Source organism: Candoia aspera, chromosome 17 (assembly GCF_035149785.1).
Source record: "Candoia aspera isolate rCanAsp1 chromosome 17, rCanAsp1.hap2, whole genome shotgun sequence".
NCBI classification, from domain to species: domain Eukaryota; kingdom Metazoa; phylum Chordata; class Lepidosauria; order Squamata; family Boidae; genus Candoia; species Candoia aspera.
In genome coordinates, this window is record NC_086169.1 from 1092672 (window position 1) to 1115236 (window position 22565).

A 22565-nucleotide genomic window follows, 5' to 3' on the forward strand; every position below is an offset into this window, starting at 1 on the left:
TGATTCAACCCTGAACACCTGTACTGACCACCACTGAATTCTCAAGCCAGCATACGTTATACAAGCTGGTTAGATTAGCATAATTTCCTCCTTTGTACAATTTTTTTTCTCCTGGAAGTGGGAGGGACAGTGGAAGCCCGTGAGAAAAATCATATTTTCTTCAGCTATTTTGTGAGACTTTTAAGATGTCCATTGGCCTTGATGGTGTCCTTCTGAGCGTATTTTCACAACCTTGAGGACTAGAAACCTGAAGGTAACGAAATGGAAGCCAAATTCCAGACTTGCATAAAATTGTACCTTAACGCTTGTGGTTCTGCTCACAACTCAGTGTACTTTAGTTTAATGCCTCGCCATGAGTTCACAGATCACAGAGGTGTGTTTAGGGTAGCTGTGCCGCTAGGGAGGACTGACCCTATGAAGCTGCAATACTCAAGTTAGGCCTTGGTTTCTCAGTGCCTGAATCTGCAGTGTTTCAGGGTTTTGAGAGGTGTGGAGGCCACCACCTTGCTATTAAACTCTTTCCCCTCCTTTGAAAGTTGTGGATTGTGTTCCCTGCAATTTTTTTTTTTTTTTTTGGTTAAGTTAGAGAATCACTGGAGGTTTCTGACATACAAACTGGATCAATTTAAGGCCATTTAAGTAGATTTTAAAGCCTGCTGAACATTTCCTTAAATGCCATAGATGGAAGAAGAAATTTGGAGGGGAAAATTCAGAAGATCCTTCTGGCCGGACGGGAAGAGCAAAGGGCTGCGGAGGCTGGGCGGGTGAGTGAGCGAGAATCCCTGGTGCTTAGAACCGGTCGCTCATTTTGTGTGGTGCTGGTTTCCTTCGCGCCCTTCTGAGATGCCTTTGACATCAAAGTTTGCCTTTTTAAAAACCAACCAACCAACCAACCAGAAAACGCACCCCACTTTCCCACAGCCTCCCCACTGTCCTTGCGCACGAAGTAGAGAGCCCCACTGTGCTTCAGTTTAAGGATGTTTACTTTCTGTGAATAACATTTCACCACAAACAGCTACAGGATGAGGTATCCAAGAAGAAAAACTTTGGTATAAAATGTACAGCTTTTTTCAACTCTTTTCTTTTTTTTTTCTGGTCCTTTCGTTTTCTTGTTTACAGGCAAAAAAGACTTTGGTTTTTCTTTTAAGTTAGCACGGTTGACAAACAAAGAAGAAACATTCAATTTATTAATAGATAGTAATGCACTGCTTTGATTTAAAACATGACCACATCACTCAGCTTACACTGGCCAGAGAGTGAAGAGAAAGGGGCGTCTTTTATGGGGAATATATCCACCTTTGAATGATAGGGTAGGCCTTTTTTTTTTTTAACGATCCCTTATCCTGTAGAAAAGGTTTTCCTATTTACCTCTGCCCGTCCAGCCGTACTTAAAGCACAGGAAGAGCGATCCATTTTAAAAGTAAGCAGCCTGATCTTGCAGTAGAACCTAAATTGGGCAGAAGCAGTGGATTTTTTTTTTCTCTTTTTGAACTGCTATTCCTATTGAGGGTCTGAATTTGGTAATACAAATAATTATTTCTGGTTCTGTTTAATGGTCTTCCCAGGCTGAAAGGGTTTCCAGATGCGTTTAAAATACTTAACAGGCTAAGGAACGTGTGTGAGGGCTGACGGAGAGAAACGCCTAACCCACGGAGGGGTCTCACTGGCGTGAGCTTGGTCCAAGCCCAGGCGCCAATGGCTTTTCGTGGCGGTCTTTAATTTTTACGCCTGCAACGTTGTAAAGCTTTGGTTTCTGCAGAAAACATAGAATGTGTGACAAGCGAACAATAGTTACTGATAAGGCAGCAGATTCATGCTAGGAAATCAGAGCTGAATTGTACGGTTAGGTACAGACGTCTTTCCAGGACCTGTTGCTACCAGGCGGGTTCTTTGAAGAAGCACAAGGACTTTGGAACTAATTTCTGGAGTTTAGCAAAGTATTTCCTTAAAGCCATCTATTATCCTTCCTTGCCACACCTTCCACCTGTCAAACAGGTGAGAGGCTGGTTTGTTAGCTCCCAGGTCTCATTGCTGCAGATGTCACAAGCTACGACGTGCGTTTGAGGCAGGTGAAAAGAAATCTCAGCAGAGCCTAACACTTCGGCGAAAAGGCCCTGCTTTTCTGCGGGGCTGAAATTGGTTTGAATGGACTTGCCCGCCTGACAAACCGTGAGATTTTAGAAGTAACCCATTTTTTAAAATACATTTTAAATATAAGGGTAAGAAATACATATATTTTTTCTTCCCCTTTTGATTTGAGTCTTTGATAGTTAAGGTCATATTGACGGGTGCTAACAATTTTTTTTTTTAACTTTTTGTTCCAGCAGAATTTATGGTGCCAAAGATTTGTTTCTTTTGAGAGTGAGCAAGCAGTGTTGTGCTTAAGCAAATGCTAAGCTGGGATTTGTATTCATGGTTTTTTAAACAAGCCTTAATAGCTTGGTTTGCATAGAAATTAAGCCATCCTGGATGGGTTCACACAGCACCCTACACCAAACGAAACAAACCAAATTAGGGTTTGTGAACCCAGCTGCATCTATGCTTGAAGAAGTGAGGCAAGGGCTCTGTTGTTTTTCCCCCACTGTCAGATTGATCTCTCTTGTCTTCTGCTTTGTTCCAATTTGGCAAGGCATGCAGATTTTGGAGTTTTCTAGATGAGGAATGCATATCTCAACCATAATTCCTGGGAGACCAGAGCCAAGTGAGAAAATAATTTTTAAAAAGTGAGACGTGTTCAAGATGGTAACACTTATATGGGAATGTTATCCTAACGACTTTGAAAAGCGAGTGGGCTCCAGTCAGAAATAAATACTAGCCACTCGTTTATTCATTTGGAAAATGCATGGTCGGTTAGTACCTGAATGATTAAAAAATCTATGGATTTTTTAAATCTCTATTTCTGCATGGTTACTTTGCATTTGAACAATATTTTATTATTGTGAGTCACCTCAACCCCTTCTTTGGTAAAACTGTAGGGTGAAAATGTAATGATTAATGTTGATTGCTGGTACGAACAGGGTCTGCCTGTTGTAAGTAGCAGGCAGTCAACCTGTATGGGAAAAAAAAACTTGGAAGTTTTAGAGACCTGCTTAATTGGCCAGAGCATTAAAAAAAAAAAAAACTAGAACATTTTAAAAATACAGTGTCAGCAGAGTGAAAAGTAAGCAAAGGAAACCTATCAGCCTCTAAGAAGGTGGGAGTATATCTCCCCCCCCCCCAGTTCCATTAACTTCTATTTGGAATTGGCAAGCAATGCACCCCCACATTTCCCCCCCTTTCTTTTCTTTTTCCTGTTTGTTCACTTTGTGGCTCAGGACATGTTCAGAAGGGGCCTTCAAAACTTCTGTCCCAACAGCTCAATCACTAAAGTGCATTATCTTAGCTCCCACCTGGAACACGGTGGCAGGAAAGGGGGGGGGAAGCACATTGGGAGAAATTGGGTTTTCCAGACCCCCCACTAAACAGGAAGGCCGTTTCTGTTTAGTGCCCTCTCTGCCCAGAGCAAGCTGAGAGTTCTGACGCAAACCGAGTACTTAGAGAAGCCATGCAAAAAATTCAAAAAATTAAAAATAGAGAGGAATATATACTACAACGCACGCACCCATCCACGCATCCTCAAACACCGACACACCCACGCAGGCGCACAAAATACTTCTTTTGCAAAATGAAAACAAACCGTCTTTGGTATCGTTTGGTGCAAGAGAGAAAGTGAGGTAGAATTTCTTTTTTTGATTTTTCGGTAATTTTGAGACCGTTTTGGACATGGGGAACACCCAATAGGAATGGAAGGGGAGGAAGAGGAGGCGACGGCAGGGGCAGGGAGAAGGGCCACAGGTAGCCAAGGCGGTGTCCTCTGCATAGATCACGACTTTGGCCACAGACCCAGTAAAAGCCGAGCCGGCTACGGCACTTCTACAAAGGCAGATTTCCAAGGCGGGCAGTGAATAATTTGCATTGGTACAGCCCTGGGTGGGTGGGGGAGCAAAAGGGCTTCCCCAATGTTACAGGATCCCTGCTTCCCATCTCCCAGTGAAGTGGCGTTCTAGCATTTAGCCCCTGCCACTGAAGCGTGTTTTTCAGTGGCCTTTGTGGGTTGCACATATGTTTTAGGGCAGAGGAAGGATGCCAGCCTTGTTTGTCCCTCCTCGCTCCTAGGCCCATCTCGAGAGGCACTGCCAACATATAACATGGCTTTGCTGTGAAGGCTTTTTGTCCATTTACCGCTGCAGTGGCAAGCACCTCTCTTTAAATAAGAGTAATGACCAACAAAAAGTTGCTGAAGGGAATTTACAAGCACAACCCGTGAGGTTCGGCTAGCTTTACTAGAATCAAGGGGGTGCTGCTGGATCCCGGTGGTTTTCCTTCGGAAAAACTGGGGAGAGGCTCCCGTTAGGATGAGGTGTGCCCCCCAGGAGAGAGATTTGCTTCGCAGCCTGAAAAAGGCCATCAAGCCACAGAATTACACGGCTGAAAAGGATCTTGGGGGCTGCCCAGGTCTGCTCCCTGCAAGCTGTTTCTTCCTGTTAGCTCTTCCTAACGACTTCTCGGGTAATTGGTCTATTTTCCGCACAGCAAAGGTTGGGGCTTTGGGAGGCGATTTCGAAGCATGTCGGCTCAGAGTTGGCATTTTACCCGCTGCCACCCGAAAGGGGGGTTTTGTTTGATTTTTTGGAAGGTGGGGAGAGCTGGGCTAGAAATTCAGGACCTAAAATGGAGCCTCCTCCCTAGACAGCACTACCTTCTCCCTCGTGATAAGTGCGGCCCCCCCAACACACCCTCTTTTCCCTCGTTCCTGCTGCCAGGCGGCCCCCCCTTTCCAAATCTGGCTGGAAGAAGACCCCGGCCCAAGCTGAAACAGAAAAGGGTCGGGAACCAAACTACGCTAAGATAGAATCCGGAAGGGGGTCTCCATTTGCAAAAGTTGATAAAGGAGCGCATCCTTGCTTCAGAGGCCAGATTTTGGGGCAGTTGGCCACCCCCCCACCCAACGGGCTTACTTCCCGAGTTGGGCCCTTCTGCCTGCCTGCCGCAAAGCTCAGAGGAAAGGGCGGGGGCGAGGCGGAGGTGGGTCCGTCCAGAAATGCTCTTGAGCAGCTTCCTTCTGCCGGGTGCCCTTTCTCAAGCTGCATTTGGGGCGGGCTGGGACCAGCAAGGCCGTGGGAAGAGGAGGGGGGCGAGGCGGGATGAAATGAAATGGGTGACAAGACTGTCCTGGGAAGAGCCGCACGATCTTTGGGGCCCGATGGGAAAGTGGCCACTGCCAGCCGTCACAGGGAAGAGCGCTGAACTCGACGGCACTTTAAATACATTTAAAACGGTAAAGGAGAAAGGTGCCTGAGTGCTCTATGGATAGGGGCAGTGTCCTGTTTTCCGCATCATGAACAATTGCACCTGCTTCTTCCTGCAAATTAAGTGCTGCTGATGGCCCGGAGGAGGCAAGCCAGATTTTTCTCTTCCTGTTTCCTGCCCAGTTGGCCGTCTCCATCACAAATATTCTGGCCTAGAGGGCCGCTTTGCGTTCTGGCCCCTTTCAAATCAGGTCCGGGAGGGGAGTCAGAAAATAAGCAGGCAGCCCAAAGATGCTTGGGAAGGGAGGGTGGGCAGGGGGGTGTCCAGGATGCGAAATTAGCCATTGGTGGATCTCTGCACGGGGGGTGGGGGTGGGGGGGTGGAACTTGTGCTCATTTTGAATTGCTGTCTGTCCTGCAGTGGCTTAGAAAAAAGGGCGGAGGAGTCCTGGGCAAGAAACCTGGATTAAAACTGGTCCTGCTTGCAAGAGTTGCTCTCCATAACTCGGAAACTTGCTTGAACCCGTGAGAGAATTGGGGGGGGGTCTCAGTCATTTACGCTTCATGGACCTAATCGGGGCTGAGGGATTTGGCTAAACCCACCCGCGTTGAGCGGTATTTGGGACCGAGGGTTTAGAAGGAGATGGCCCGCTTTGGGATGGTTTGAGGACATCTGCTCCAAAGGGTAGGGCTTTTCTCCTTCCCCCAGGTGGAAGGAAACCGAGGGTCCCGTTCTGGGCATTCCTCCCCCTCCCCTCTTTCCCCTGCTTTGGACCACTAGGTGGCATCGCACCCCCGTTCGGACACCCAGGACAGCTTGTGGAATGAAACAATGGAACCAGAAGTTCTTGGCGGTGGCCTGGGCTGTCCTTCTCAAGGTCCTTCTGGAGCCGTCAGGGAGTCTGGTTGAGGAAGGGGCCCCCCCTCGCCTAGGGCCGGGGCTAAAGTCTCAGGGGGGCCATAACTCCAGAGCAGGATTCAGAACTGAAGTCCCTTCTCCTTTGGCCGTTCTAACGCCTGCCTGGCTGAAGTGCTCGCCTTCCGTCTTTGGTGCAAGAAAGGGGGACGTTCGGCCGTCACGCTTTGGTGCAGGTGACGGCCGAGGACGGGGTCGGCCCAGAGGAGGGGGACCGCCCTTCCTCCATCCACTTGTCCAGACTTCGCCGCCGAGCGTTCATGAAGAAGTTGCTAACGGTGGACAGCTCCAGGCCGAGCTGCTGGGCGATGGTGATCTGGAGGTCCTTGGACGGGCGTTGGTTCTCATGGAAGATGGCATGCAAGGTGCGGCGCTGGATGTCCGTGAAGACCAGCCGGTGGCGTTTTGGGACGTGGTTCCGGTCCACTTTGCTTTGGTCTTGCTCTTTTCTTTTGCAGGCTGGGGGGGACAGGCGGGGAGGGGGGGACGACAAGAAGCCGTTAGTTGTGCAGCCTGGGCCCCGAAGGGGCAGAAAGCCAGCTCTGAATCAGGACAAAAATGCTAATTGCACTGCGGATGGCCTTTTGCCTTGACAGATGATCAGCTTGCCTCTCTGCCCCACGCTCTATTATTATTATTATCATTATTATTTATTATTATTCCCACCATGATTGCAGAATTCCTAGTTCGATCCCCTGTGCCGAAGACAGGTGAAGAGACTATCTGGAGTCACCAGGCTTGGAAACCTTGGCAGAGGGCCATGCTAGACGGACTAAGGACCATTGCATGTAGCATTCCCAAGTTCCTCACCTGCACCTGTCCTCCAGAGCTTGGCTCCCTCCCCAGGCTCCTGGACGTTCAGCTGAATGGGAGGTAAGGCCAGTGCCCCGCGAAGCCTTCAAGTGAGGCTGCCAGGCTCCATGTCTCACTGGCATTCCGATAGACTGCCCCTCTCGGTGGAGGTTTCATGGAGCAAAAAGAGGCATCCCGAGATCATCCTCCGCCCCAGCCATCATCCCGTCTCCTTTCTATAGCCACAAAGAAGGTTTCTGCGTTATCGGGGTGTGGGGGTAATGCGGCTGGGCTCCTGTTCATCTTTTGAGCTGAAGGTGGAGTAGCCAGGTTGGGGTCAAATGCATTTCTTTGCTGGCACAAAAGAGCTTTTTTTTTTTTTTTAACTTGGGCAACTTTGCCATTTGGGTAGGTCTTTTAGGAGACACCCAATTTCCTCAGCTATTATGTCTGAACTGCCAGCTGGTGAGTTTTTTTTTTAACTTTCTGGGCCAAAATAACTTGGCTGCTGTGAAAATACATCAGAGATGCTGGGGCTAACTTGCACTGATACGGCTCGGGGGGGAGACGGGGGTCTGTAGAAGAGAGAAGGTTATCCCCCCCTCCGACCCCTCTGATTTGGGCTGCGAAGACCGTACCACGTGGCACCGACCTAACAATTTTATGAGCTAGGAAGTTGCAACAACAGGCCCCGATCCAGCCACACCTTAGTGCCGTGGCTGAGTGTTCGATCTCTGTGTGTGTATCTATATTTCTTTAAATGTAGGTGCATGTACGTGTGTGTGTGTGTTTATTATATATCCCTCTGTTTTGCTTCCCTCCCTTGGAATGAGTCTTGACTTGAAGCCCAAGGAATCAAAAATAAAAGTTTGCTCTTTAGCCTGAGGATGACCTTAAAGCACACAACTGCACCGCTCTCTGCTTTTACGCCTCTGTTTAATGGCAGGGTGGAGGAGGACAGAGAGGGGAGCAAGACATTTAATGCCAAATCAATACCTCTGGTGACTGGAATCCTCCGCCGCCTCTCTTGCCTCCCAGAAAGCCAACCTTTCTTGGCACCGTTGAATCGGGTAGCTTTCCCCAGCAAGAAACCCATTTTGGCATCCGGAGGGAGCCCTGCTTACTGGGCGGGGCTGCCCGTTCGTTCCTTCAAAGGACAGCCCGAAGTCTTTTTATCCGTCCTTCACCCTCTCCCTCCAGCAAATTCAGAAGCTTGCAGGACAGGACTGGGGAGCTGGACCTTTTGACGCGGCCGGTTTTTCAGCAGCTCTGCAAGGGGCGTTTGGGCAAGCCCTAAACTTGGCACCGCCTTCTTACTGATGGTGCCATTTTAACCCTAGCTGGAGAAAAGGAGTTTGACCAGCTGGCATGCAACGTTGGGGCCTCTTAGAAACCCTCCTGATAAAAAACCAGGAGTCCGATAGCTGCTTTTCCGACAAACACATTTTATTAGAAGGCGTAAGTTTTTGTGAGCTAAAATTTGTTTGGACTCCTGTTTTTTTTTTTTTTTGGCCACTGTAGACTAACACAGCTCTCCTCCTACAATGCTGAGTTGGAAAATCCAATTCTTTTAATATGCATGGGGTGGTGGTGGTGGTGGTGGTAGGTTTATATATTCCGAAAGAAGCAAGGCGTTAAATTAATGAAGAATATACAGTATTTGGAGAGAAGCAAAGTGAGCCAAAAATTACAGTTAAGACACCTCCTTCTGAGATGAGGCTTAGTAAGGCTTCAAACACTGAAGGAAAAGAGGGCAACAATTTTGAAATATCAAGGGAAACAATACTGTATGTACTTGTAAACAGAGATCTTCTGTGTTTCTGGCTGGATCATGGGAACCCCACTTAGTTTTCCGAAAATAATTGCCAAGGAAAGTAACTGGGCCTTCTTGAGCTGGTATGCCCCACTCAGTGATTGATTGATTAACTGGTTTATTGAAGTGCCCCAATTCACACAACATGATCAACCCAACCCAACCAACCTCATCAAGGCTTAGGATGGTGTGTGTGAAGCCAGGTTGTAGCTGGACCACGATCAAGTCATTCCACACTCTACAAAGCAGCATCCTGCCAAATTCTGACTAAATAGGTCATTGTTTTTCTCGTCTGTTGCCAGGCCTTGCAGGTCGTTCCCTGACTATTTCTCTTGACACGCGGGTGGATGTGAACATCAAAATAACGCATAGCTACATAAGCCATAGCTAGGGAGTGAAGAAACGACCGCTTGGGTGCGATACAGTATTAGAACAAGAGGTAATTTTTGCAAACCTAAATTATAAGCAGACTGTGGGTCGCTGTTTTATGTTTAATGAGCTAAGATTTGATCACCCAGTGTTAAAACCTTTTGTAAAGAACAAGCCTTTTACTTGAATGAGGAAGTTGCCAGGAGCATGTTTGAAGCTGGCTTAGAAATTTCAGCTTTTATAGCGGGGGTACTGGGAAGTAGGGAAAACCCTAAATTTCAAAAGTTTAGGGTTAGGGTAGATTTCTCTGCTCCAGCAGAGAAAGGATGTTGAAGTAAATGTAGAAATTTGTGTCAAAGGTCTTGGGAGGCACGCATCCCCCTTGCATTTTATGTTCTTCGCAACAGCAACCCTGGTTGCGATTTGGACGTCTGAATCTCTGCACAGCTTCCTTTGTTCCACAGTTTGGCTTTGAAGGGCTGGGATAAGACAGCTGCGTTCCAAAAAGGTAGCTAAAGCCAGAATTTTAAAAAAAAAAAATCGGGCAGGATCGGGATAAAAACTAGAATAGATTTAACTTAAGCTTCATGACTAATTCCATTCAAATATAATGGATGGAGTTGCTTCCCAGGCATTTGCGAATTTCCTCCCATTGTGCTGAAAATCGCACTGTGGTGTGTGCACCCAACCCCAAGGGGGTCTAAGCCCCTGTCCTAAATGGCGTGCTGTTTGGTCTTGTCGCCGCTTGCTGTTTGGGTTGACGTTAGACTGCCATAAAACCATTTTCCCTGTCGCTGCTGTTTTAGGCATTTCTGAATTCGAACAGCTTTGCGCATAAGATGGTGGCCCGTTTGCAGAAGGCTGAAAGGAGAGAGATTGGCTTCAGAAACCAGGCTGAGCCACATCTGTGTGCATGATCAGGAGGTGGGCCTTTTTGGTGTTGGCACCAGGATTTTTGGAAATCCCCTTTTCCAGTGGGGTCCCTCTTTTTCTACCTTGATGGAAAGGACTCCTAAACTTTCTGGCTAATTTTGCACAAGTGATCTGTTTTAATTTGGTTATTGTCTCGTTCTTTATGTTTTTTTAAAGCACCCTAATTTCTAGCGGATGGTGATTACTGTTATAAATACAGATATGCGCACATGGCCCTGTATAAATAGATAACCGCTTGGCACTTTCTGTTTTCGGTGAGCGACTTTGCCTACTTTTTGTTGTAAAACGTGGGTTGAATTGAGCCAGAGAGACATCCAATTAACTGCTGTTTTTTAATCACCTTAATGCATAGGACGGTTTTGTGTGCAGGAAATCTGCCCTGCTGTCAGAGGCCAAGGATCGCCTAGAGGGAAAGCGGGGTCAATATTCCTCAGCGGAAAGAAAGGAAGATGCAGATTTTTCCAAATTGTAGTAACCATCGCCCTGCGCCGAAGCGGTGGGGTTTTTCTTCCAAAGTTCTGATCTATGCTCCTGTCTTGTGGCTGTGAAACGTGACAAGCCCTGTTTTGCTCTCCAGCTCTTCCCCAAGCAGGGCTCTCCCCCCGCCCCCCAACTCGCTGCCTTTGCTACGCTGCTGTGGCTGCACGCTGATAGAAAATATTGATCAGATCCCAACTATATGGCTGCAAAGAACAGCCAGTTTTGCGTTAACCCTTGCAGGGCAGGATCGATGGCCCTGGAGCTCGGGAAAACAGAGGGGCTGGGCAGAAGCTTTCAGAAAGGGGAGAATTCCTTTTGCGGGGGGCAGGAAGGAGCCCCGCTGCAGAGGTGCAGCTTCTCAAAATCCCTCGGTGCAAGTGCTGGTTCTCTTTAATGTATTACTTGTATTCTTATCTATCCTGGGGTGGTCCGATGGAGTTGGCCACTCTGCGTGGGCACTGAGGGGATAGATTATTCCTTGGCGTGCAGAAAAGGTGGGCGTCCTAGCTGCTTCATTCAAAACAGAAAGCCCTCCATCGCCTGCTTTTCTCGTCCTTCAGAGCATGCCTAAAATTATCAGGTAAATTATGCATTAGGTTTTTCTAGGAGCGTTGAGCCCAGAGGACGAATTAGGAAATCCTCCACCACGGTGCACCTGTGTTTACTGATGGCTTAGACCCAGTCTTCGCCCGTGCATCTTTAAACGCTGGAAGGCCCATCGAGTCGCCACCACTAACAATCAAAATATCTTCCATTTATTATTGGTTCAGATTGGTCTCAGTCTCCTGGCTTAGTTTTAATTGTGTCTGGACCAAGTTTGGCTGCCTCTAACTCAGCAAATGCTTTCCCCCTGTTCTTTTGTGGAATTTTTCATTTGGGCAGGGAGACCGAGCTTGATTCTGATTTTTTTTTTTAAAAAAAAAAGACACCTGGAAATCAAGGACCTCATTCATCTCTTCCCCAGCTCAGTTTATTCCTTTTTTAAAAACAATTTTTCCCAGATGAATGGGGCTTCCTAGATAATCCTCCGTTTAGGCAGAATCATGTCCACGTTCAGCCATGTACTTGTGGCAGAGGAAGTGGTGAAATATAAAAACGACTTGCATGTTTGGTTGTTATTTTTTTCCCCATTTTTTTGCAAGCAAGAATTGGGTCAAATGGGTGCTGCAGCATCTGGGAATTTAAGCTCACCCGCTCTTTCTTTCCTTTGCTGGTGGGGGGAAAATCCCCCCACAGGGTTGAAACCAAGAAGGGGCACTTTGGGGGCAATTGAAACCTCATCTCCCCCCCACAAAAAAAAATCAATGTTCTGTTTGAAACAGAACGCCCAAGGGAACAACAGAAGGGATTCTGGGGAGTTCACTGCTTGGTAGCTCTGCTTCAGAAAAATCAATGATGCTCTTACACGAAGATCTTCAGTAGGTTGAGGGCAGTCTGGAAGAGAAGGGAGGGGTTTTTCCCTTCCACACCCCACTTCTTTCCCCACTAGATGCATTGCCACGGAGAGGGAAACAAAAGAAATCCCTTGAATCGGAGACGGTTGTCTTCAGGAAGGGGTTTTTCATCCTTTGCCTTAAAGTTGGCTTCTGCTAACCGAGGTGGCCCCTTGCCAACAGCCCACGTTGACCTTTGTGCCCATTTGCACATTTGCAACCTGGTTCAAAACATAGCCTCAGGCATCCTTGGGCAGACCACCCTGCCCCTGTGGTTCAGAAGCAGAGTATTTCCCACCCACCCCAATTAATCTCATTAATGGAGTTCGTAGATTAGCCTCTTAACAGCCTTCCTGCCACTCAGTTATGACCCCACGTTTCCATTCACTGAAATTTTAAAATAGTCATCTGTAGAATGGGACTGGATAGATTAGACTTCAGTCAGCCCCAGCTAATTACTCAAAAGCAAGACCCATTTTCCCCCCAAAGCAAGTCCAGTCAAAGTCGCTGGGAATCTTCCTTCTCTAAGTGTGGCAAAGTGATAATGGCATCCCCAAGTTTAAATTGTCAGGAGACAATTTTAGCTATTTTAATCTGTGCAAGGTAGCCTTCCCAGACTCTGCTTTTCGCCCCATAGGCTAAGCCATCTTTGAGGTGTATGTGCTCACAATAATTCAAATGGAAGCAAGTACCGCTCTGGAGGATTCTGTAACAGGCCCGTTCAATTTGCATTTTAAATTCAGTCCTTTTTGATCGGTTCAGAAGTGGGCCGTGAGCTAACAATGAGGTCTTAGCGGTGCTCAGCTCCTGTTCCAATATCTTTGTTGACGCAGAATAAGCAGTAGTAGCTGCTTGCTCTGAATCTTCTTACTTGTTGATGTCGTCCATTTCTAGAGTAAATCAAGCCAAAGGTATGACATCTCTTTGATGCCAGGGACTCTTAACTCAGAAATAAAGCTAGGCAACTGGATGATGCTTCTTGGAATGAATACGGATTAGCACAACTGCACAGCTCCCTGGATCCTGTCGATTTGACCTGGACCAAAGTTAAAAGCATCGTGTTTCGGGCTTCCCGTTGGACCTGCACCAGATGGCGATGCTTCAGGGATCATTCTGAAGCTTGAAATGAATCGCTGCCAGTCCCCGGCGTTTGTGGAGGTGAAAGGCAGAAAAAAGGGGGAATGGGCACTTGACATTCAAAAAAACAAATGTCACTTGTGTGGAGTGGTGGGGGGAAAAGCCTCAAATACACCTACAAGCACTAGCCTTTTAAAATCCCAACAGAAGTTTTGCAGACTGTGAGCTTTGGAGTTCTTTAAGCTTTTCCTTTTGTTTAAAAACTGAAAAATTTGGCTTGATTTGCTCTCAGTTGGCCAAAGGAAGATATTACCTTAACATGAATTTGGAAATAAACACTAGTGCCTTTGGGGTGTGTGGGGGGGAAGCATGCCTAATTCAGCAAAGGAACAGATGTTTTAAAAAGCATCCCATCCCATCCCATGTCCTTTCTTTTTCTGGAAAAGAGGAAGATCAAGGGACAGCCCTATAGTTTCCAAATCAGAAGCCAGCTGCACTGAATTCAGTGGGACTTCCTCCCAAGTCAGCCTGCCAGGAAATCCACAACATCAATTACCACCACAAAATTCCACCTCTTGCAATTACCGAGGTGTAATTTTACTGCTTTTTCTGGCCAGGAAACCCCCTTCCAAAGGAGACTTTGGAACTCCCTGCTGCATGAGAGCAGGTGGGAATGTGATCTAGTTGATCCACGTGCTTGAATCCACCAGCAAGCAGGTGGATCCTCTGTGCTCTCTCTAATCTTTGCACGGGGATGATTCCAGCATGCGCGACGTGGTCTCTGGACAGGTCACCCTGCATGGCCTAGCCCTGGCAAAAACAGGAAGGAGGGCTGAGAAGGGGGTAGAGGAAGGGGCCTCTTTCGGATACTTTAGTTCTGAACTCCCGTTGCCGTATCGCCCCCAGCAAAGGATGGTTGGAGCTGTAACGCAACGACCTGGAGGGGCCTTTGTGGCCCATGGGGGGTTCCAAAACCAGGCTGGATCTGGGAGATCTGAATTCAGATCCGCTCTTGGCATTAAGGCTCACGCTAACAGGGCGGCCTTGGGTCGGGCCCATTCTGCCTTGCAAAGCTACGGCGGTACAACCGCATTCCGAGTTTTTAAATTTCATTTTTCCCTCTTGCAGGAACTCATCAGAGACGGATGTTTTTGTATTCCGCCATCGGAACAGAGTTCTTCCTTGCTCGGTCAAGGCAACCTCCGTGTCTCTCTTGGAGAGCTCTCTTTGAAGGAATCGGTTGAAAGCAAGAGAGCTAAGTGTGACGTTGGTCTGGTTGGGTCTACCTTTTAATTTCCCATCAAGTCCGGGATCAGCAGGGCACCAACCCTTGGTTTATGGTCCTGCTTTGATAGGACGATCACCGTGCTGGCAATGTTTTATTTATTTATTTATTTATTTGCTTGCTTGTTTGTTTGTTTACTGACTACCCCGGCCTCATTATTTTTATAAATAATCATCAGAATAGCTGTGCTAAGGACTGGGAGCCCCTGTTGGGTTGAGGTTTTGGGTCAGTAGGAGACACGGACGGACCTGCCAGCCTTGGGGGAATGCAGGCCCAGCCACAGAGCTGGCGTCATTCGGTGCCGTGGGGCATCCCCGGGTCTGTGGTCCTCCGTGGCTCCTATTGTCCTCTTTAAGAAGCCAGCTGGGCTCCAGTAGCTGGCGCAAAGAGAACCGCAAGGCCTTTTCCTTTGGCTGGTTTGGCAACCTCACAAAAATTATGCTGGATAGGAACTGGGATGCAGCGTGAGATACCTCTAGTCTGCCATCAGTTACCACTTTCCACCTTGCCTCGGGAACTGCTGTTCAGAGATAGACTATTTCTGCACATGGAGGCTCTTTGGAGCCAGCTTTCGAAACGTCTCCCCTGCGCTTCAGCTTTTAATTTTTTTATTTTTTTGGTCAGCTAAAAGCCTCAATCCCTTTAGCCTTTTTTTTTCCCCCCCTGGAGCACAGTTTATGCTGGGAGGAAAAAAAAACAAACCTGTACAAATTCAAATTTTGGAATCTAAAGGTTTCATTTCTAAATTGCATCCCTTGTTATCTATTGTCTTACGAAACTGAAACTTTCCAGAATGCTGATCAGCTTACCAAGGTGACCACAGAGAAGAAATACTCAAAAGTGAGATGCCTTAAGTTTAAAAGCAGTTCGGTGATTTAGAAGCTTAAAGTATCTGACCCCGATTGTAGGCTAAATCTTGAAAATCAGCGTCAGAACGCTATGTCAGTTTTCCCTTCTTATACCACGGTTAAATATCTTAAATATCGTCCTTTAGAAACAAGGAAGCAACCTTAAACCCATTAGCCTCCATCTTTAGGAACACAAAAGGGAAAATCTTAATTCCAAACAGGGCTGTTGAACCAAGTATCATATGCAACACAGACAGGGTTGTTGTTTTTTTTAACAACAAAGAAAGCTGAGGAAAAATTTTGGGGGGGCAAGTTTAAGCAGAGGACATTTAGGCGAACCCTTAGGAAAACAGGTTCAAAAGAAACGTGGAACCAGACAAGGAAAACCAAAACCGATATATCTATAAATAATCCAGAGAATGGTTTTTTGCGTTATAGACACGAGAAACCCCTATGTCAAAAAATAAAAAACCCTGATCCGTCGAGATTCATATGACTTGAGCCTCATGCATCCAAGAAAGGGACTGTTCGTTTTATATCCCAGTGTTCAAGGCTTAACAATTTCAAGACATTGCCTTAACGCCTCTTTCCCGCTAGGGTTTTTTTTTCCTTTTAATTCAGTTTGCAAGGGTTAAGTTTGTAAAAAACCCCTTCCCTTGCCTCTCTGTTTTCTGGTGAAGGAGCCCTGTGTGTCAGTGAGGGGGGGGGAACTTTTTGGCATAGGTCTGCCGCAGCATGAAATCTTTGGCTTTGCATGACCTTTTTCTTCCTGACCTTGACAAAAGGCTGGCAGGTGGGTGGCCTTGCAGAAGGTTGGTGGGAACCCGCGGTGTGCAGAACGGACTCGCACCAGGGTTTACATACCCACCCACCACGGTATTGACTTCTTCTTGGAGCTGGCCTGTCCCACAAGGTTGTTGAAAGGACAAAACTGGGTCAGGCCTTGGAGGGACATTGGCCTAGATTTTAATTCTGACGTTCCAGTCCTAGTAGACGAATGTTCACTATTGATCTGAGGCTGGAGGAATACCAGATGTTGGCTTGTGCAGACCCCTAACAGGGTCAGCGGTGGTCCTTAAGACACCCCCCCCCCGTGCCCCTAACCCTTTTGCACTACCTTCCCTTAGAAGTAATTAATAGCACGTTCCCAACAAATCACGCATCAGGAGCCCGAGGTCAATGCACCCCAACGCCCGGTCTGTCTACTCAGAAGCCGGTCTTGGGGCCTGCAGTGGTTGTACTTCTGAGGAAGCAGGCCCAGGTCACAGGCATCCGAAATCCCTTGTATGGTTCCCACCTCGATCCCAGCTAAGGAAATATTATCTTACCTTCTAACCTTAAAGCTGCCATCCTCTGGAACTCGGGCTCTTGAAGCCATCGCCACATCCTCTTGAACGTCTCCCTGCCGGACTTGAGTTTGCTCCAGGGCTTGGGGTTCCTCAGGAGGTCAGACAGAGTGCCTTGGGACCGGCAGAGGACGCGCTGCGCAAAGATGGCCTGGGGAATGCTGTACCTCTTGAGCTCTGCGATGATGCGCTGGGCCACCTCCTTGGTGTTGATCTCCTCCAGCTGGCTGGAGAGCACCGTGGTCTGGGTGGCGATGGGCGGGTTGGGCCGGGAATTCATCTCCGGCCGTGGGTGGCCGTAGGGGGTTTGGCTCATGGGGTTGGGAGAGGCCATGGTGGAGTTCTGGGTGGGAGACATTTCTCTTTGGAAGTGCTGGTCCATGCGGCCAAACATGGCGGCGGAGTGGCCCTCGAAGCCGTTGCCGATCACCATTTTCTCGCTGCCCAGGGGAGTGACGGAGGCCCCCGGGTAATTGTGCATGGGGACCAGTTGCGGACTGGGCAGGGAAGACAAGCTCTGGCCCATGCCCAGATCTTTGTGGTGGTACGGGCTGTAAAAGTGCCCACCGGTGCCCAGCCCCCTGTCTTCCCTCATGAGGGTGAAGCTCCCAATGACGTTGCCCATCGGCAGACACTGGTGGTGGTGGTGGTGGTGGTGGTTCTGGTGCTGGAACTTCTCATGCAGGGGCTGCAGGGGAGTCAGAGTGGTGTAGCTGTTCCCCGCGCCGGCTGTGGGCGAGTCCCCCCCAAAACCGAGTCCAGGGTGCAGGGCGGCGGCCAGGGTGTGCTCTGCCCGGTGGCACTCGCTGCCTTCCAGCACCGAGGCCACCAGAGAGGGCCTCTGCAGTGCAGAGTGCAGGGGACGCGAGTCGCTGTGCATGAAATCCTGCCCCTGAACGGCCATCTCCCCACCATTCTCCAAGCTCAGCTGGACGTTCATGGTCCCACCTCCTAGGCAGTCATCTTCTCCGCGGGCAATTCGGCCTCAATCGCTGAAGCAAGCGAGGCAGTGGGCGGAGGAAGAGGTCGAGACGGAGGAGCACCTGGTCCCGGTTGGGAAGCCTGATCTTGGCTTCGTTCCTTCAGAGAGAGTTGGGGGACAAAGAGAGAGAGATGAGAAAGACAGACAGACACAGCCAATCCTCCCCCTCCTCCTCCTCCTCCTCCTCCTCTTTTCACGCACTGAAATTTCGTCAGGCCACATTAGACCGACATGGACCAAACTTCCATTGGTGTTTATGCACTCCTCAGACAGGGAAATACCTGTTTTGGGAGCCCTCCGTTCCAAGCCAAGCCATCTCCAAAGGCTCCTTGACCCTGCCCTCGACTAAAGCGCGGGGGGGGGGGCTCACCCTACCCTCCTTTGCATGCAAAACACCCCCTGCCCAAAGTGGGCTGGGTGAGAGAGAGGAAAGCTCAAGGGGCAGCCGAGGGGGAGGCGAGAAAATTTTGCCATTTTCGATGCAAAGTCCAAACCATTTCCCCTAGGCACGCAACACACAGACACACACACACTCTCTCTCTCCACACCCACAAAAAAAGGAGGTGGCTTACCTATTGTTGCATTTTGTCCTTTTAGAGGCATATAGGACTGTTGGATGAGAGAGAAAGGAGAAATGCTATTTTTACTCTGGGCACCGAACCAGTCTCCTCTACCTTCCTCGCCGGCTTGAAGGGGCGTCTTTGAGATAGAAACCCCAGGGAGACCGACAAAAACTCCCTCCCTTGATCCGAGAGAGAAGCAGAAAGAGAGAAAGAAGCTTCTCCCCCCTCCCAGCCAGAAACAGTCCCACTTTTGAGATCTTCCCACAACTGGCTGGCGAGCGTCTGGGCGGGCAAAGATGCATCAATTCCCAGCCTCTTTCTCCCTGCTGCTGCTGCTGCTGCTGCTGATGTCCATTTAATTTTTATTTCTTTAAGTCCATCCAGCTTTGCCTAACCTCCTCTTTGTGTGTGTGTGTCTGTGTGTCTGTGTGTGTGAGTGTGTCAATCTCAATCCTCCCCCCCCCGTTGCTCTCCTCTCCAGCACCCCCCCACCTTTCTTCTTTCAAGCCCTGAAGGCACTGATATTGATTCCATGCAGCCTAAACCCTTTGCTTGCCTGCTTTTTCCACGTCACCAGCCTAAAAAATCTGCCGGATTGCAATCAGAAGCCAATCGGATTTAACCCAGTTGGCCCTGGATCTGGGGTGGGTGGGAAAGGAATACGGGGGTGTGGGGGGGGGGGCAGCAGGCTGCAGTGCATGGAAAGAAAGCGGGGTGGGGGGGAGGAAAAGAGACATTTATAGATATGCCATTAGAGATCTATAATGTCTGTTGACTTGCCTTGACTGGAAGCTTACTCGGCGTGTCCGAAGCTGGACGCCGTTAAAAAGTCAAAAGGTTTTCAATAGAGGATGGGGACATATAGCAGAGAAGGCAGAGATTAACAATGGATTTTCATTAGTTATTTCCATCCATCCATCCACCCATCAGAAGTGCTTGGCCATTGTCATCTTTCAAGATTTCTCTCTGACTTCCTTGTCTAGCCTACAGCTGTAGGATCTCCTTTTGGCCTCCCATCCAGGAGTAGCTGGATTTACTGATCCAGCTTCATTTTTTCAAGTTCAGCCAAGGCTGGCTCGGGGGTGTTGCCTGTCTATATCTACATTTCACCATCAGCTTGTCCTCTCCTGACGGGCCTGATCCACCTTCTAATCTTTGCCTGGAATTGGTTGTTCAAACCAATGCACCAACTGACACCATGGCTGTCAGTTATATCTGAGGGTGCTCTTTACTTCCTTTATTCTGAATTTCATTTATTCTGATACCGGCAGAGAGGGCGAAACAGATTTCTCCGTAGTCTCATTCCCGGCAGGGAACAGTGGGCTAAAGGTTTGAAAAAAGAAAATCAGAGGCTTTTTTTAAAAAATGACCAATATTTATTTTATTTCTCAAGATTCTGTAGTAATTTATTTTCCTCCAATTCTGGCCCATTCACTTGCATCCTAGCCTGAGTTTATTGTTCATAAACATAAGCTTGAGGGAAAATGTATTTAAATTGTGTCCATGCCGAAACATTGCCTTGGCACTTCCCACCTTTCTTTACCCTGTAAACAAGGGCCTCCCTCATTCGCTTTGGGTGAAGATTGTCTGTGGGAATGATGGAGAAAGAGGAAAAGAATCGGCAGGTTCCCAGACAGAAAAGACAGTCCAGTTAGAGAAATGCAAGAAAACTGAAGCACTGACAACTTGTGCTTCAGTTCCCACTTAAAGTCACCACTTAGTAATTTCATGATCTGTTCAATGTTTACACGGGATAAAAAAGACTTCTCCTCCTTCCAATTTTTCTGAGGACTTTTTCCTTGTTGTGATGCCCCACAAGATCCTTGCAAATATCTTAACAAGGGATGTCTTGCCCATCAACGCTATGACAACTTCGTTGGACTAAGAAAACTTCCCAGATGCAAGACAGGAGCCTAACGCCACCCTGCCCCTTTCCTTTCCATAGCAAAAATCTGAATTTTCCTGGAAAAATGATGACCCTGGTATCCAGAGCTATTTGGGACTCCCTTCTAGGTGAACGGCTAGATTTCTAGATTCCTCAGGGTGGATCCCTCAGAGGTCGGGCTGATCAGAAATCGAGAAGCCATCACAAGGCAGAGGCTGTGCCGTGCAGCTTGCGGGGGACACATCTTCCCTGGAGAGCATTGATGATCCCATGCTGGATAGATTAGGATCTGATGAACAGAAGCAGCATCCGAGAAACCCAGATGCCCTCTAAATTTTTTGCCAGCAACAGGCCTGAGAAGAAGGGGAGTTGAGGCCAAGGAGCCTGACCTGGCCTTTTTGCAAAGCTGGTCCTTCTCTCCAACTGCTGGAGTGTCTGGGCCCCCACGGATACGGAAAGAGGTCAGAAAGGCTCCTTTGGTCTCCCAAGCTGCCTCTTGTTTTCTGGACACAGTTCAAGGGCCTGGATATTCAGCGCCAGAGGAGGAACAGCGTCCTCTGAGCTTCCGTTCCTGCATGTTCCTTCCTTCCGGCTTGCAGCTGCCCTTTGTCACACAGGTAAGCACAGGTGAGCCATTCACAGGTCTTTTTGCAAATGGGCTGCCTCCCTGCTTTGGGAGGCAGCCCATTTGCAAAATTTCAATATTTCAATTTCAAACTATTCTTCGAAATTTCAAGATTCAATATTTCAATTTCAAAATATCGGAAAGTGAGGAGGGGAGTCAGTGGGGAGGAAAGTGCAGCTAAACAGTCCTTGGGAGACAGTGAAAAGAAAAAGGAGTTTGTGAGAACCCAGACTTTCAAAAACAAAGCCATTAGACGTCGGGAAAACATAACCACTTCCTTCTTGGGCTGCAGTCTGAAGGATCAGGCACATAACCAAGCCAGAAAAAAATCCCCTGTCTGTTGTGCAAAGGGGCAGCTCTTTCTGGCCTCCCCGCCTTCTGTCTCTTTACGAATTGCAAAATTTATGTCTGCCCAAGGGTTGCCAATGAATAATCACCAATTTTTGGTCACTTTTCTCTTTTAAAACCCCCTTTTTTTAAAATAAAAGAAAGGAAAAAGAAACAACTGAACTATGGGAAGTTGGCAACTTTCTGGTTACACAAGGCTCTTGGTTAAAAAATACTCTGCTCCAGCTTTGAGCAGAGAGATTATCTCCACAACATTTGTGCAGAAGTGCTTCTTGAGGGGTGATGCCTGGTGCAGGGCAGTCAATCTCTCTTACGATTTCATGACGGTGTTTTGTTAAGCTCCAGGCTGATGGTTAAGGGTTTCCAAATTTAACTACTTTGGCTTAGGCATGAAAAAAAAAAGTCACGTATCTGAGGCTGGATGAATGCTGGGGGTAGGAATCTCGTTCTGAAACACAGCTAATTGCCTTGAAAAGGAGGAGTGATTTGGGGAGGTTGGCTATATTCTGCACATTTTATATATATTTTCAGTATTTATATACTGCCCTCTTAAGGTGGTTCCTGCCACAGGAACGTAATGAGTTCATAGCAACATAGCATCAGAAAATACAAAAACCACAGAAACATAATAGCTAAATCAAAGTGGAAAACAAGCCCAAACTCTTTAAATATTCATCATGTGAAATTCTGAGCCATTAAATCCTAAAAGCAGATGTTTAAAAATGTAGCATTTGGACGAGCCGGGCAAAACAAAAATGCCGTAATACAGGGACATCTTTCCAATTAAACTCAAATGCATTATAGAGAGAAATGGGAGGTTTTTTGAGGATTTGGAATTGCTCCAAGTTGTGATAGTGTCAGCATCCTCCTTTTGGGTGGTTAAGCTGAGGACTAGCATCTTAAGAAAGAAACACCCAGGCCAAACATGGCTACTGTTCTTGTAACCAGCTTCCTGAGGCTTCCTCCTCGAAATGCTGTCCTTGGTTATATATAAAAGCATCAGCTTGTAGCTAAGTGGCAATGGATGCCAGCTTTGAGGCTGATTTAGCCCAAAGTCACTGAGACACTGCAGGCTTTACATTAAGGTACTGGCCTACATTCAGAGCTTGATGTTGAGGTTCTTTCTTAATATACTGCCACCTCACTGCCCACTTAATTTTTGTTAGGGTGGCTTATTGCGATCCTATTTGCTGAGTCAAAAGACTTCAAACATCTTTTTAAAAAATGAATTTATTTCCTTCTACGCTGATTACATAGGCAGTGGAAGACGCTACATCTGTATAGGTGCACGTAGGGGGTAACCTGGCATTTTTGAAAAAAATGAATCTTAAGCAGCATTTTGTATCGGTAACCAAAATGTTTGATCCTGGTTCAGAGAAAAAGGATATTCCCTGGCTTCTCCTTCCGTGCCTGCTGCACCTTTTAATTAATTTGTATGCTCCTTGGCACAGGAACCTAGAAACTTGAGTCTCATCCTGGCCAAAAATCTAGCTCTGTTGCAATATTCACTAAATATATAAAACCTTCTTCAAGCAAGGAAGCCACTGAGGCTTTCACAGAAACCTGAATGATCAGGAGCGGG

At 47.7% G+C, this 22565-nt stretch overlaps 1 protein-coding gene across 1 annotated transcript; it reads right to left on the minus strand.

The window, feature by feature from the left end:
• Positions 1 to 6364: 6364 nt before the first annotated feature.
• LOC134506446 (hepatocyte nuclear factor 6-like) lies at positions 6365 to 17520 on the minus strand. Its single transcript, XM_063316653.1, has 2 exons — positions 16563 to 17520; positions 6365 to 6663 (listed from the first exon to the last, which is right to left on the minus strand). The coding sequence occupies exons 1-2, from the start codon at positions 17518 to 17520 to the stop codon at positions 6365 to 6367; spliced, it is 1257 nt and encodes a 418-aa protein (XP_063172723.1).
• Between the last annotated feature and the right edge of the window lie 5045 nt (positions 17521 to 22565).

What these genes read in the sequence shown, in the direction of transcription:
- LOC134506446 (XM_063316653.1), bottom strand. Translation starts at nt 17,520, where the DNA reads ATGAACGTCCAGCTGAGCTTGGAGAATGGTGGGGAGATGGCCGTTCAG. An exon ending in GGCAGCTTTAAGGTTAGAAG is followed by an intron (nt 6,664 to 16,562) that starts GTAAGATAATAT and finishes TGTCCCCCCCAG; the next exon opens with CCTGCAAAAGAAAAGAGCAA.